The sequence below is a fragment of the Lathamus discolor genome, chromosome 11 (assembly GCF_037157495.1).
Source record: "Lathamus discolor isolate bLatDis1 chromosome 11, bLatDis1.hap1, whole genome shotgun sequence".
Lineage (NCBI taxonomy): Eukaryota > Metazoa > Chordata > Aves > Psittaciformes > Psittacidae > Lathamus > Lathamus discolor.
Window position 1 is genome coordinate 535,223 of NC_088894.1, and position 14,287 is coordinate 549,509.

The window sequence follows — 14,287 nt, forward strand, 5'->3', positions numbered from 1 at the left end:
AAGTGTCGGAGAGCCTCAGGGAGGTGGTGCAGGGCAGCACGGGGCAGTGCAGGATGCATGCAGGGAAGATGTCCCTGTGGAGGTGCCTGTTCTGTAAGCCTGGTCACACTGTTCTCACAGTCCTTAGGGGATGATGGAGGTGTGTGAGACAGACACCCGTCTAACCTGGACTTGTTAGAGGGGCGCTGAGTAGTTCATTATGCTCTGCAAACAGTATGGAAGTGTGCTGGATAATGGGGGAGAAACCAGCCGCAGAGAGCCAGAGCCCAGCACCAGCCTGCAGCGGCAGCGTTTGGCGGCTGTCAGGAGCTGCTTCCTCGCCAGGGCAGCCTTGCTGTGCCGAGCTCAGATGGATGGGAGCGACCTTCAGAAATAGCTGTGCTAATGTTTATTTCACCAGGGCCCAGCTTTGAGCCGCAGAGCTGAGGGTTATTTTTAACCAGGCATCGAGCAGCGTGGAGCCTGGCTCAGCAGAGCTCGGTGACAAATGCTCCGCACCGTGGGGCTGTGCAGCACGGCCCAGTGCTGGGGCTGTGCTTTTAACTCCTTCGGGCCCCGCTGCTCCTCGAGGCTCTCTGTGCACTGGGACTGCCCGAGGGGAGACTGAGATGAGCTCTTAGGCAGAAGCTGTTCCCTGTGAGGGTGCTGAGGCGCTGGCACAGGGTGCCCAGAGAAGCTGTGGCTGCCCCATCCCTGGCAGTGCTCAAGGCCAGGTTGGACACAGGGGCTTGGAGCAAGCTGCTCCAGTGGAAGGGGTCCCTGCCCGTGGCAGGGGTTGAAGCTGGAGGAGCTTTAAGGTCCCTTCAACCCAAACCACTCCGTGGTTCTGTGTGGTTCTGGGTGCTGGGTGAGGAGCTGCTGGTGCCTCTCCTCGAGGGGGTGCTCAGGAAGAGCCGGGTCTGGCTTTAAAAGTGAAAAATAGAGGTTTTATTCAGTGCTTGCACAGTTAACTCATGTCAAGGTAACGTCCCATCCCTCACTGCACGATGGCTGCAGCGACAGGAACGGTTATTGAAGCCAATACCTTGCTTTACCTATGCAGTAGGTTATCTGCAGTATATATTCCTAGAGCTATAAATAGATCTGTTATGTATGTACGTAGCGTATAAACAGCTTTGTGCTCACAGTGTACAATCTTTCTGTACCAACTGCATTCAGAGGATTGCAACGGCACGTGTGAGCACCCGGAGGTGCCATCAGTGCTGGAGAGGGTTGTTCTGCTCTTCGGTTTATGAGATCAGCCCTGCGGCCGGGGCTGTTGGTGCTGCAGGAGGAGAAGGAAGGGGCTGGCTCGGGGGTCTCTGCTGCGCCCAGGCTGGTGCCCCCGGTCCCCATCTCCTGCAGCACCCAGAGCCGTGGCTTTGGGCTGGGCTTTGGCCATCGTCCGTCCTTCCACCGCTGGGACCGGCTTGAGCTAAAGCGAGTTGGGGGCCAGCGAGCCCCGGGCTGGGGGTGCAGGGTCTCTGCAGCGGGTGCCCTGGGGCTGCTCACTTGGGCTGGGGCGCGATGATAACGTTGCGGTAGCCCTTGACCCCCATCAGTTTGTCGCTCTCGAAGTCCACCATCAGCTTGTGCAGCCCCGCCTGGGGGGGCACGAAATCCACCCGGAACCTGGCCTCCTCCTGCGGCTCCACGGGCTCCTCGCTGGGGAGGGCAGGGGTCAGTGGGGTGCCCCCTCACCCTCCCTGCACCCCCTCACCCTCCCTGCACCCCGTCACCCGCCCTGCTCCCCATCACCCACCCTGTGCCTCCAATGCTGGGAAGCTGAGCCCCCCATGGTGTGGCCAAGCCGCTCCCCAGCAGAGCTGCTCTGACCCCCAGATCCCCCAGGGACCAGCGTAGCCGCAGCTCCCGCTGTGCCCATAGCAGAGCCAGGCCCCAGGGCTGCCCTCCCTGGAGGGCTCTGGGCGCAGAAATCCACCCGCCCCCGTTCCCAGTGGGAAGGAGAAGCTCTTACAGCTCCTTGATCCGCTGCCCGCTGGTGAGGCCGGCGCCCTCCACCACGAACACGCAGTTGTGCAGGGGCACTGCGAGGGGGTTCACCAGGCTGACCTCGGCCACCAGCTTCCTGTTCTGCATCGGCTCCCCTAAGATCTGCAAGCAGGAGGGGTTGGAGCCAGCACCGCCATGGCTGGGGGCTGTGGGGCTCCCCATGCCCTGCGCCTGGTGCGGCTGAGCCAGGCCCCTGCGGATGCAGGTCCCTGCGGATGCAGGCCCTGCTGCACCAGGACTGGGGTCACTGGGACCAACCCCATCAATAGGAAATGTCCCCCCAAACCCGCCTGTGTCCTTACCCTGATCTTGATCTCTGGATTCTTGATGTAGACATCCCTGACGGCCACGATGATGTCGCCGGTCTGGTACTCGGTCAGGAGAGCCACCACCTTGATGAGGTTGTCCTGGGTCAGGCTCTCCCCGTACTTCTCGTACAGGATGCGCAGGGGCACGCTCTTCTCTGGAGGGGAAGCAGAGCGGGGTCAGGGCTCACCCATGGCCCTGCACCGGCTGCAGTGGGGTGCTCAGGGCTCCTCAGGAGCTTCTCCAGGTGCCTCGCAAGGTCGTGGTGGAGCTGGGTCCCTGCAGAACTGTGGGGCAGGGGCACTATGGGGTGGGCACCCCAGGGGCTTCTCCAGCCCTTTGCAGCCCCATTCCCTGGCAGCCTCCTGCACTCAGCCCTGAGCAGTGGTTACCCCACTTTTGGGGACGGAGCTGTTGGGTGCAGAGGGAAGGCGGCTGGAGGCAGCTGCAGAGCCTGGGGTAGGGCCCTAGGGATGCCGCAACTGCTGGAAGAGAATCCCAGCATTCCCAGGGCAGGATGTGAAGTGCTCAGCATCAGCTGAGGCTGCAGGGGGAGGGATGAGTCCAGCACTGTTCCAGCTGGGCGCAGGGGCTCCCTAAGGGCTGCAGCTTGGGGGCCCTGGGGTCTGTATTCCAAGGCAGGAGCTGGGGGGGACAAGCCTCAGGGGCTTGGATTAAAGCTTCAGGGAAAGTGATGTTGGATTTAGTGGAGCAGGGACATTCGTTATTCCCTTAATCCAGCTCAGCGAACACGCAGCGCTGAGCACTGCATTTGTCACAGGCCCGGCTGAGGGGATCTTGGCACCGCACTGAAGCGGGGCTGATCGCGGGCAGCAGATGTGGATCCCGCTTCCAAGCCCTGACGGCTCAGTGGAAAACCAACATAAACCAAATCACGAGGCGGTCGCGCCGATTTGTGACTGCGGCAAAGGAAGCGCCGGGGCCACCCAGGGAGGAGCCACCGAGAGCCCCGGCGCGGCGGCGACCTCCTGGCCACTGACACCAGCGCCCGCAGCTCCCCCGGCTGGGCCCAGCCTGAGCGGGGTCATTCCCGCTCCTCCTGCCCATGGAGAGCCCCGTGTCCGTGCCCCGGGGCGGCAGCAGAGCACGGGGACGTCGCTGACCCGGCCGCAGCCCTGCCCTGGCCGTGGGCAGTCGCTCACCTGCGCGGGGCTCCAGGCTGAGGTTGAGCAGGTCCTTCATCCCGCACTGCGGCCCCACGGCGCCGCGGGAGCTGGCCGTGCGCGCGCACAGCAGGAGCCGGCAGCCGCGCTCCGTGTCCGTGTTGTTGCTCACCACGGCGAAGACGTCGAAGTCGCAGCCGTTGTTCGCACCCTCCGACAGCTTGATCTTGAGGTGCAGGCCCTCGTCCTCCTCCCTGAGGGAGCTCGTCTCGTGCTCTGCCTTCGCAAACACCTCTCTCTCCTTTTCAGACCCTGCAGGGCACGGAAAACTGTGGTTCCAGGAGGGAATGGCCCTGGTGCAGCTGCAGGAAGGAATCGCTTCCCCGCGCCTTTTCCCAACATCCCCCAGTGCCGCCCGTACCCTCGGGGTACTTGTAGGTGTGGGTGATGTCCTCCCTGCTGTCCCTGCCCACGCTCTTGGTGCTGATGTTCTTCCCCACAACCGAGGAGTGGATGCTCTTCTTCTGCGACCCATCGCGCTGCACCACCCAGTACACCACGTCCGCGTTCACCTCCGCGAAGATGAAGGGGACGTCGAACTTCAGGCGCAGGTCGCCCTCCTTGATGGCTCGGACGGGAGCCGGCCCACAGCAGAAAACCCCTGCGGGGACCGGGGCCACCATCACCACCCGATGTGGCCGCAGTGGGGGGAGCCCCGCAGCGCGGGGCTGGCGGGAGCACCGGCGCGGTGCACGCCGTACCTTCACTCTTCTCCTGTGGTGTCGGGTCCAGTGCCTGCCACCCATCGTAGCCGGGTGCCAGGTCTGGACGGGCCATCCAGGACTCCACCCAGCAGTGGAAGTTCCTGCAAGGGAAGCCGGGTCAAAGGGGTCTCAGCCTCCCCCATCGCTCACTGGGCTGCAGGGCAGGGGCTAACGCTGCCCCGGGGGTGGGCGGGGGGGGACCCACCAGATCATGTCCCTGGAGCGCCGGTCCTCCTCCCCGGTCTCGTTGAGGTAGCGGTCGATGACCAGGTTGCCGTTGGTGTCGTGGGCTGAGTTGTAGTTGGTCACCACCCGACTGGGGACCCCCAGGCACCGCATGACTGCGGGAGCAGGGCAGGGTGAGGGGGGCCCTGGGGTTACGTGCATCCCGTCCCACAGAGCCCCAGCTTTGCGCAGCTCCTGCCCTTCCCTTTCCCCCTCCGTGGGGCTTCCCGGGATGAGCCAGGTCACGCAGGACCCCATGCGGGCAGCAGCGCGCCCAGGCCTGCATCTCGCAGCTGCCTCGTGCTGCAAGCGGGGCTCCCAGGGGCAGGGGTGGGTGCAACACTCCAAAGGACGCTGCAGACGGCTGCGAGCCCGGTGAACCCCCTCCGGTTTTCTGCTGATCCTGGCCCCCCGACAGGACCTCGTGCGTCTGTGATGTCTGAACGCTCACACACGAGCGCAGCCCCACGAGCGCAGCCCCCTGCTCGGAGCGGAGCTGCACGAGTGCGCGCGCACGGCTCGGCAGAAGCAGCCCTGGCGTTTCTCTTCCCTTTTGCCCCAGCCCGGCTGCCCCACGGCCGTGAAACCCCCTCGTCTCGGCGGGTTCGTGACTGTTGCAACTTGACCTTAGAGCCACTTCCCCTCCGCGGCCGAGCCTCCGGCCCTCCCGCTCCGCAGGCAGCGCTCATTGCAGAGCCAGAGCCCTTCTTATCTTGTTTTCCCTCCGTTTCCTGACAGCTCAGAGCTGAACTGCAAAGCACCGCTGCAGGCTGATGGCAACCAGCGCCTGCTGCAGCACAGGGGAGGGCAGGGGCCGGGGGGACGCGGTGACCCCGTCCTGCGGGGAAGGGGGGATGTGAGACATCTGCTCTCACCGGTACACGCCACGGCAGCGAACACCCAGCACTGGCCGTACTTGACCGGCTGGCACCCGAAGTTGTTCCACCTCTTGAGAATGTCCACGCTCCCGATCCAGGCCATCGGGCTCATCCCATCTTCATACTGGTTGTCCCAGCGCCCTGCCAGCACCCCCCGGTCCTCGTCATTACAGTTCACCTGCGGCAGGACAAGAGAGGCTGTGGTGGATGGTGATGGATAAGTGCTGGATGGGTGCTGGGCACGGAGGGGCAGGAGCCGGCTGGTGCCTCCCCACAGCTCGCACACGCTGTCACCCCATTCTGCAGCCCTCAAGAGCTCACTGGGATGCAGGCAGCCAGGGTACAAGAGCGTGCAGTGATGCATTCACCTGCAGCCGCCTGCATCCCGGTGTGCTGGGGCTGCACAGGCGATAGGAAGGTGGATGGAGAGGGCAGAACTGGGATGCACTGAGTGGGGATGGACTTTACAGACACGTCCTCCTGCCGGCGGTCTGGCTGTGCCTGTCACCTGCAGCCGCCAGCGCGGAGCAGAGGCTGCCCGGGGTGCTGTGTGCGCACTTCTGCCGATTCTCTCCTCTCAAAAGGCTTTACGCGCTTATGGGATGTAAGAGCGAGGGGAGGGGCTGTGGCGGGACTCACCATGGCGCTCACCACCCTGCCGATGTACGCGGGGTCGTTGCGGCGGGAGCAATCCTTGTTCTGGTCCCTCAGGAATTTGGGGTTTGTGTCGAGCAGCTTGAGGCAGATGGACAAGATCCCATTCTCGAACTGGTGCAGGGCAGGGAGAAAAGGTGTGTGAGGTCCCCATGGTGACGGCGGCTCTCCCGCCTCCATGGGGGTGGCGAAGCCCAAGGGCTGGGGCTGGATCCTGCTTCCTGCAGCCGCCGCGCAGGAATCAGGCACGGGCCGGGCCTCCAGGAAAACCGATGACTTCCCACGGTGGTGGCTCATGGCCCTTCCCTGAACCGAGATGTGGATCCCGTGAGCACCCCCGGCTCCCAACAGCACAGCTGGAGCTGTGCGAGGTGTCCGGGGCCCCTGCACTGGGGCCCAGCAACGGGCGGCTGCAGTCGGGGCGCAGGCGCTGCCTCGTTGGCGCTGCCTTATCGGTGCAGCCGGCACCGCGCCGGGAGCGCGTTATCGGGCACCGGCTCCTGGCACAGCTCCGATAGGAGCCGCAGGGACGCTCCCTCGCGCTGCCCGCTCTGAACCCAGCGCGTCCCCTCTTGGAAACGAGATCTTGGTTTGTTTGTCCCGTGGATGGGCTGGATCCTCCCAGGGTGCTGCCTTTGGGGTGCTCCAGCCCCCACGTCCTGCAGTGCCAGGGATGGTGCCAGGGGGTCCCGTCCCGCTCACCTGGCCGAAGTTCCAGGGGGTGGAGGTGATGTAGTCGCGGGTGCCCTGGTAGATGAGCCCCTGCTGGGACAGGACGTACTCGCGGCGCTCGTCCTCATCCCGCAGGAAAACCGCGTCCTCTGTGGGGGAGCGAGAGGTGGGCACAGGGCCCTGCCTCGTGCCCCCCGGCCCTGCACAGGTCCGTCCCCCCCCCAGGGTTGTGCTGGGCAGTGACTGGGGATGGAGCTGGTGGGAAATGGGGCAGCAGGGGCTGGAAATGCTCCCGTCTGAAAAAGCTTCTGGAGAATTTCAGTGCAGTTTGATTTGAGCTGACAGGAAGTGGTCAGCAGGCCTGCGCTTTCCTTCCCATGCCTTCGCTTTCGTTCCTCGCTTTTGTTTTATGGAGTCAGGTCTTTTCCCGGGAGGGGAAACCTCCCTGGTGGGAGAAGCTGGCAATGGGAACCAGGAGCACTGGTTGGGATTGCAGCACAGCCGTTACTGCTGGGAAAAATCCCATTTACTGGAAGTGCTCTCAGGACAAAGCCCAGAACGTGCATCCCAGCACCAGCCCTGGGCGAGCGAAGCTTCCTAAAGGCCCTTATCTCTGTGGAGCCAGCTCGGAGCGTTTGGGATGCAGGAAACCGGCCGGGAGAGGTGGGAGCACCGGGCGGCTCCCCGGGGCACAGGAAGGATGTGAACAGATGGAAACCCCGCTGGTTCTTGCCCAGGGCCGTTAAACCTGCAGCTCTGAGCTGCCCTTCTGTCAGGATGCCCCCATTCCACTGCATCCTTAACACAGGGGAACACCCAGTGCTGGTCCCTGAGCACACCGCGGGGGCTCAACCCGGGGTGGTGGGGCCAGGACAAGTGAGGGCAATTAGGAGCAATTAGGGCAATGAGAGGCTTTTCATCCCCCACCCACCCAGGAGCTGCGGTCCGAGGCTGCTCAGGGCTTGGCATCAGCACTGCAGAGGTGAGCTCCTGCGGGGCACTGGGGCTGCCGGGATGGGATGTTGGGTGTTTGGGTGCTGGCAAAGGGGCTGCACGTGTCCTGGGGTGGGGGTCGGGGCCCGAGGCCCCCGACTTGCTGCAGGGGCCATGTAGAGGTGGAAGCAGAGTGTGGGTTTCTGCTTGGACCCAAGCTCAGGGCAGGGCTCTTGGTCTGCAGCAGTGGAAGGTGCACAGGGGTGCTCATGTGGGAGCCTCCAGCATCGGAGGTGGGGCCTCACCTGGGTGCCAGGGGTTAAAGAGCAGCACAAAGTCCCCAAGGAGGTAGCTGGAGCCCTGGTACCCGGTGGAGGCCTCCAGTGTCAGGCTGTAGCGGCCGACGCGGGCACCGGTGGGGGAGCAGAGTGAGACCGAGAGGGAGTCCTCGTCCTGCTGCTGCATCACGGCGCTCCAGCCCGATTCCTCCGGGAAGTCGGTCATTGCAAAGTGGGACCTGGTTCCCGACGTCTCGATGGGGCAGGGTCCTGCCAGGAAAGCACGATGTCAGCTCTCCCGGTGCTCCAGGGGCCCTGGGAGCCCTGCACCGGGCATGCTGCACAAGGGGGCCCACCCCACAAGCACCCCATGGTACTGCCGTGCCCTCCACCCTGTGCTGGCTGCCCTGAGGTGCGCTCTTGAAACCCGGGAGCGTTTGCTGTTCGGTTTGTCAGGACCTGGGGCACGGGCAGCCCGGCCGTGGGAAGCCCTTGCGAGTCTCCTGCTGTTTGGGAAGGGACAGAGCGAGGGGCTCGCCCCACGGGAGCTCCAGGGCCAGAGAGCACAGACCCTGCTGCTCAGAGGGGAGCTGCCAGGTCCCGGGGCCCGTGCATCCCGCTGCTGCCGCACCCCCCGGCTCCGAGCCCCGAGCCCGCCCGCGGGATGCGCTCAGCAGGGGCCCCGCTCGGTGCGCACCGCCTCGGGCGCTGCTGCAGACACGGGGATTACATCAGCGGCCAGCGCTGGAGCCGAGGACAGCGCGATCCCCGCGCCCGTCCAAGCCACCTGCGCCCCGCCGGCTCCAAGCCCTGCTCCGGGGGTGACACCGGCCCCGGCCAAGCGCGGCTCCCGGCGGGGCCGGTGCGCGGGCAGGGCCGGCCGGGCCCGCGGTGCTGCTCCCCTCGCCCGAGCACGCCCGGGGCTGGTCCCCTGCCAGCCCTGGCCGCAGCGTGGGCCGGGCGCCAGCGAGGCACCAAAAATACTCATGAGCTCATGAGGGTGACACAGTTTCTCCTTCTGGGGAGGCTGAGTTGAGCAAACCCCGTCCTTTCTGCAAGGGCCAGTCTGGAGCCGTCATGGGGATGGGCTGCCATGGAGACCTGCCTCCTCCTCCTCCTCCTCCTCTTCTTCCTTCTCTTCCTTCTCCTGGCTCCCCCCTCCCTGCCTGCAAAGCCAGCAGCATCCCTGCAGGGCCCCAGGAGCCTGAGCAGGGCTCTTCAAGCACTGCTTTAGAAATAAGGACTCTGTTCTTGCACGGAGCCATTCCTCTCTTTGCTGTGGGAGGTGGCACTTGGCCTCAGTGGCATCACTGTCCTGGGGGAGTAGGCCTGGCAGCCCCTGACCCGATGGGGCTGTGGGTCTGGCACTGGGTGGGATGTGCTGGGATCACCTCCGGTGTGGCACCACGCGCCTGTGTGAGAGCCAAAGCACCTTTGCCCCTGTTGCATCACGGGGCTTCTCACTTGCAAAACCAGCTTGGGGCTGCCCGGGGCACAGCACGACCTTGTCACAGTGCACAGAGCCCTGCACAGCTGCTCTGGCACTGGGGGCAACAGGGAGCTGCTGGTTTAGGTTCAGGTTCATGTCCGTCACCTCAGGGTGGGACTGGAGCGAGGAAACCCAGGAGCAGTTTCACTTTGCATTCTGGCCTGGCTGCAGCTCCCAAATAACCATTGCCTAAGGAAGAGTTTCATCTCCCCTTGTTCTGCGCTGGCGGAGGCCAAGCCCCTGCCCGCTCATTGTGCCCAGCTCTGGCCACAGGAGCAATGTCCCCAGATGTCACTGCTGCCACTGGGGCTGCAGCAGGAGGAGCCCCTGAAGTGGGTCCATAGGGACCCACTGGATGCTGCTCCTGGATACCTGCTCTGGCACCGCTCGGGGGCTGCAAGCGGGGCCAGGTGCCTGGGGGCTCAGTGGGAATGCTTCCATACGCCAGGTTTCCTGTTTCCTGAGCAGACTGGCTCTGGGGATGTCTGAGTGATGGGGGCCGGGGCGGCTGCGTCAGGAGACCCTCAGCAAAAATCCTGTTCCTGATAAGATTTACTTTTGCTGGTGTTTCTCAGCAGGGTGAGAGATTTGGTGCAGCCCCGCACCTGGCTCGGCCGTGGGAGGAGGAGGCTTTTTGGTTTATGCATTGCTTCCCTTCACCTCTCTGCCTCGGTACAAAAGCCACGCTCAGCACTAGGCTGGGATGGGGGGACAGGGGCTGTGAGATGGGGCAGGTGCCCCCGTTCAGCGCTGTGATCCCGGGGCAGCTCGGTCGGGGCCCGGTGCCACTCACCCGTCTCCACGTTGAAGGCCAGTTTGTCCACCCCATCCTCGTAGGGCCTGCCCGAGAAGCGCAGGGTGATGGTGAAGGGCTGCCCGCGCCGCACCACCAGCTGCTGCCCGCACATCTCTGCCGTGCGGTGCTCCCGCCCGTTGCGCTCGCTCTGCAGGTCCCACGTCTCCAGCACCAGATCTGCAAAGGCAGCAGTGGGTTCAGCTCCTCCCTGTGCCCAGTGCTGGCGGGCAGGATTGCTATGGCCCCCCAGCCCCGGGGTTTGACCTTGGTGCTGGGGTTTGGAGCTGCCCTCCCAGCCGAGCTTGGGGCTCTTATTTCTTGCTCCATGGTGCTGCCCTCCACAGTATCACCCCCGGGGATGGGCTCCGCGTGCTGCCCGAGCTGTTCCAGCTCTGTGGCTCCTGGCATCCTGCACTGGAGCAAAGCCCCCAGTCCAAATGAGAGCTGCCGAGATGGAGAATGCCAGGGATGCTTCTGGTAGCTCTCTGGCAGCGTGCTCTGCTCCTGCTGACCCATTGCCGAGCCCGGCTGTAAACTCGGTCACAAGGAGGGTGTTTGATGGCCGGCCCCAGCGCTCTGCCCTGCTCTGCCCCCCAGTCCCGCACGCCAGAGCGGCTGCCAGCCGCGTCCCGCCGCGCCAGGCGCTGTGATGGTGCTCATTGTCACTCAGGACCAGTGACCCCGGGAGGCTCTGCCAGCAGACGGGTGCGTTGCCAGCAGAAGCAGAACCGTTCAGTGCAGGGCACAAGGGGAGCTCGGTGCTGGCCGTGGGGCACATGGGGCGATGAGCCCCGAGTCGTGGCTCTCCCTGGCTGAGCCCTTCCTGGTGCCAGCAGCAGTGGTGCCTGAGCCCTCCTCGGGCCACTGCCAGATGGAAACAGCTGGCCCTGGCGTCGCTGTTCCAGAGGTAAATGAAAGCCCTGCTCCAGCTCTCCATGCATGGGGACCCCAAGTGTGCATCCAGGGGGGCAGCCAGGCCCATCCCCAGTCCCCACTGCACCGTGAGAGCTGCTGTGAGAGTGGGACTGGCCATAAATAAGGGCAAGGTCCCTCCAGCTGGTCCATCGGGACCCTGGAGCAGGGACATGGCACAGAGAGCTCCCTTCCCTTGGTAGGCAGAAGCAGAACTCTGCTACTGCACATGAACTGTGTGAGCATAAACCTCACTGACACTGAGCCAAGTGTGCTGCAATGAGTGTGGTCAGAGAGCAGGACCGGGGCTCCTCCTCGTCCCAGGGTTATCGTCCCGAGTGGATTCAGCAAAGGGCAGATTTTAAAGAGCAGGTGCCTCTTCCCAAAGTGATCCGTGCGGGATGCGGGTGTGCAGGATGCAGAGGGGCCCCGGGCACGGCAGACAGGGCCGGGCACCGGGGCAGGGCGATGCCGTCTCGCCCGAGGGCTCCATGCCCATCGGTGTCACTCAGCCCTGTCTCCTGGCACTTCGCAGGCGGCTCTGGGGGGCCGGGGAGTGCCTCTGCCCCTCGCAGCAGCTCTGGAAAGCCGCCCTCCTGGCGGCATTTCTGTGGGACAGCAGCGTTACTTGTGGCTGAGCCTCCAGAAACCCCCCTAAAGCAGGGTGCCCCGCTCGGCTCCATTAGCACTGAAAGCTTTAAATAGCACCGAACTTCACTGTGCAAACACCGCCGGCGCTCTGGAGCTGCGCAGGGGAGGGAGGGACTGGAGCAGACCCTGCACAAACCCGCGCTTGTCTGCTTGAGCCTTTCCCGTTCCCTGTCCCCTTTCGCTCCAGCTGGGAGTTCAGCGGTTCAGGGCTGAAGGTGCCGGCGGGCTCGGCTGCGGGAAACCTGCGAGGAGGGGGGAGCGTCCGTCTCACCTTCGGCCATGGTGTCCCGGTGCTGGTCTCGGTGCTGGTCTCGGTGCTGGTCCCGGTGCCGGTCTCAGTGATGGTCCCGGTGCTGCTTCTGCTCCTGGTCCTGATGCGAGTCTTGTTCCCGGTGCCCCTCCGCGCCCTGCCCGGCGCTCGCTCCCTTTATACGCGGCCGCTGCGCCCACCCCCGCGGCCGGGGACGGCGGAGGGAAGAAAGGGAACACAAAGTTTCCAGGAAACGCCGTGCGTGGGTCCCACCTATTCGAACCACCCAGCGCCCGGTCCCTCCGGCCCCCCCGGGGCGCAGCCCCTCGCCGCCGGCCCCCGGAGCCGCCCCCGGGCCGGGCTGGACCCGCTGCCGGTGGAGAGGAGGGGAAAACGAGCGGAGGGAGGAGAGGGGTGCGCCGTCCGCACCGAGGTGCCAGAGCTTGGGGAATGTTTTCTCCTTATAAAGTTTCCGTCCCTCCGTGCCTTATCTCCATACCCGGCCGTTTCTGGCACGGATACAGCTGCTCGGGATTGCAGCGGCCAGTCCCCCTTCCCGTAAATGCATCCCTAAAAGACGCAGTGGCCGGGGGGAAGTGTGCTGGAAACTTTGCTGTTTGATGGAAAAATGTGCTGCAAACCTTGAGTTGCTCCAGGGCCCGGTGCTGTGGGGAGGTGAGCGGGGAGCAGGGGCTGATGTTTCCCTCAGCAGCTCTCACCTTCCACATCAGCCGCTGGTGTCTGGCCCCATGGGACCACCAGTGCTACCCTTGGGACTGCCTGCCTTGGCCTGTCCCTCCCTGTGCCCCCCCAAGGGTGACCTGACATGCTTGGGACTGCCTAGCAGGGGCAGAGACCCCACACCTCCATGGGCGCAGTCACAGCAAGGTCTGAGCATGCTGAGAGCAGACACCCAGGAGAAGCCCCATGAGCTGGGCACTCCCGGTGTGGGTCATGCTATGGGGCACGCGGCTGATTTTCAGCAGTGCTGCCCTGTGTTATGGCAGGGGGGCTCTGGAAGAGCAGCATCTCTTGGGAAGGAGCCGAGCTGATGCCGGTGCCGCAGCCGTGGCCGGGAGCTGCTCCTGCAGCACCACCTCTGGGGGAGGCTGGAGCCAGTGCAGCAAAACCCCGCCGGGGGCAGGCTTGGGGCAGCCGGTGGTGCTGCAGAGCCTGCCCATGCGCTGCTCCACCGTGCTGTGCACCGGCTCCCCGGGCACCAGGGGCACAGGCATCCATCCCCTGCCCTGCTGGGGCCGAGCGAGCCCCCAGCCCCACCAGCACCCGGTTCTGCCAGCCCCGAGCTGGCCCCGCTCCCAGCGCTGCTTCCCGGGTACAGGAGCCTTTGTGGTGATGCGCTGGTTTGTTTGAGCTCACACTGGAGGGTGCAGTGTCCGGCCCTGCCTGTACAAGCCCGTGCTTCCTCCCTTATCCTGCGTGAGCCTTGGATGTGCTTGGTGTGCACACCTGGCCTCGTGTCCCAGACGGGACGTGTTTAATCTGCTCTGGGTAACGCGCAGCCAACAGCCCATGATGGCACCAACTGCTGCAGAGCCATTGCGAGGAGGCTCTTCCCACTCGGATCAGCAGCAGGAGTTGGTTCATTGCTGTGAGGGGTGTTGGGTGTTTGGGGCCAGGCGAGTCGGGTGCTGGTGCTGCTCAGGCTGCAGGGACTCATTTCTGTCCCATTTTCTGGCCAAGCACAGAGTGGGAACACCTGAGAGTGTCTGTCCCTGCTCCAGCATCCTGTCAGGACAGGCAGGGGCCAAGTGCCCGGCTGTCTCCAGGGGTGTCCCAGCACCTCAGCGACGGGAAATCTCCCTTGTTTCCCGTTTTAGTGTCCACTTTACCTATGCGGAGGCATCTGTCTGCCCAGGCCCTGGAAAATGCTGCACATGGATGGCCAGCCACGCTGGTGGTGCTATTTTTACTCTCCTCAGTAGGACAGGGTTGCATTAAGAGGGTGTTTGTGCTGCTGGATGCCCAAAATACCTCATTTGCTCAAGGTGCTGGGCTGAGGACTGCGCCTCCCCTCGCACCCACCCCGTCCTGGAGCCGTTTCAAAGCGCTGGCTTTGCCCTCGCGGCCCCGAGCGGCAGAGCCCGTGTTTGCTTTGCTGGGTGTGTGCCGGGAGCCGGCAGCGCCCGCACGTCCTGACTCAGGCTCTTGTGCCGGCAGATAAACACGGCTCAGCGGGGACGGGCTCGTCCCTGTCACCCTCCCTCCCGTCAAGCGGCTTCCGAGCTGCCCGCTGCCGGCGCTGCTCCCGTCCCGGAGCGCTCCCAGAGCACGGACGGGGGCCCCGCCTGCCCTCACCTTCGCAGCCCTCGGCAGCTGCAGCCCTCGGTGGGGACCGCGGCGTT

The 14,287-nt window shown here is 64.6% G+C and overlaps 1 protein-coding gene across 1 annotated transcript; it reads right to left on the reverse strand.

The window, feature by feature from the left end:
* Nucleotides 1-904: 904 nt before the first annotated feature.
* On the reverse strand, nt 905-12,307 carry TGM2 (transglutaminase 2). Its single transcript, XM_065691645.1, has 13 exons — nt 11,946-12,307; nt 10,109-10,288; nt 7,854-8,096; nt 6,646-6,764; nt 5,929-6,057; nt 5,287-5,467; nt 4,392-4,527; nt 4,184-4,287; nt 3,844-4,083; nt 3,462-3,734; nt 2,295-2,455; nt 1,958-2,094; nt 905-1,644 (listed from the first exon to the last, which is right to left on the reverse strand). The coding sequence occupies exons 1-13, from the start codon at nt 11,953-11,955 to the stop codon at nt 1,488-1,490; spliced, it is 2,070 nt and encodes a 689-aa protein (XP_065547717.1). The 5' UTR covers nt 11,956-12,307; the 3' UTR covers nt 905-1,487.
* Nucleotides 12,308-14,287: the final 1,980 nt, after the last annotated feature.

What these genes read in the sequence shown, in the direction of transcription:
- TGM2 (XM_065691645.1), bottom strand. An exon ending in CTTTAACCCCTGGCACCCAG is followed by an intron (nt 6,765 to 7,853) that starts GTGAGGCCCCAC and finishes GCTCCCCCACAG; the next exon opens with AGGACGCGGTTTTCCTGCGG. An exon ending in CGCTCCAGGGACATGATCTG is followed by an intron (nt 4,288 to 4,391) that starts GTGGGTCCCCCC and finishes CTTCCCTTGCAG; the next exon opens with GAACTTCCACTGCTGGGTGG.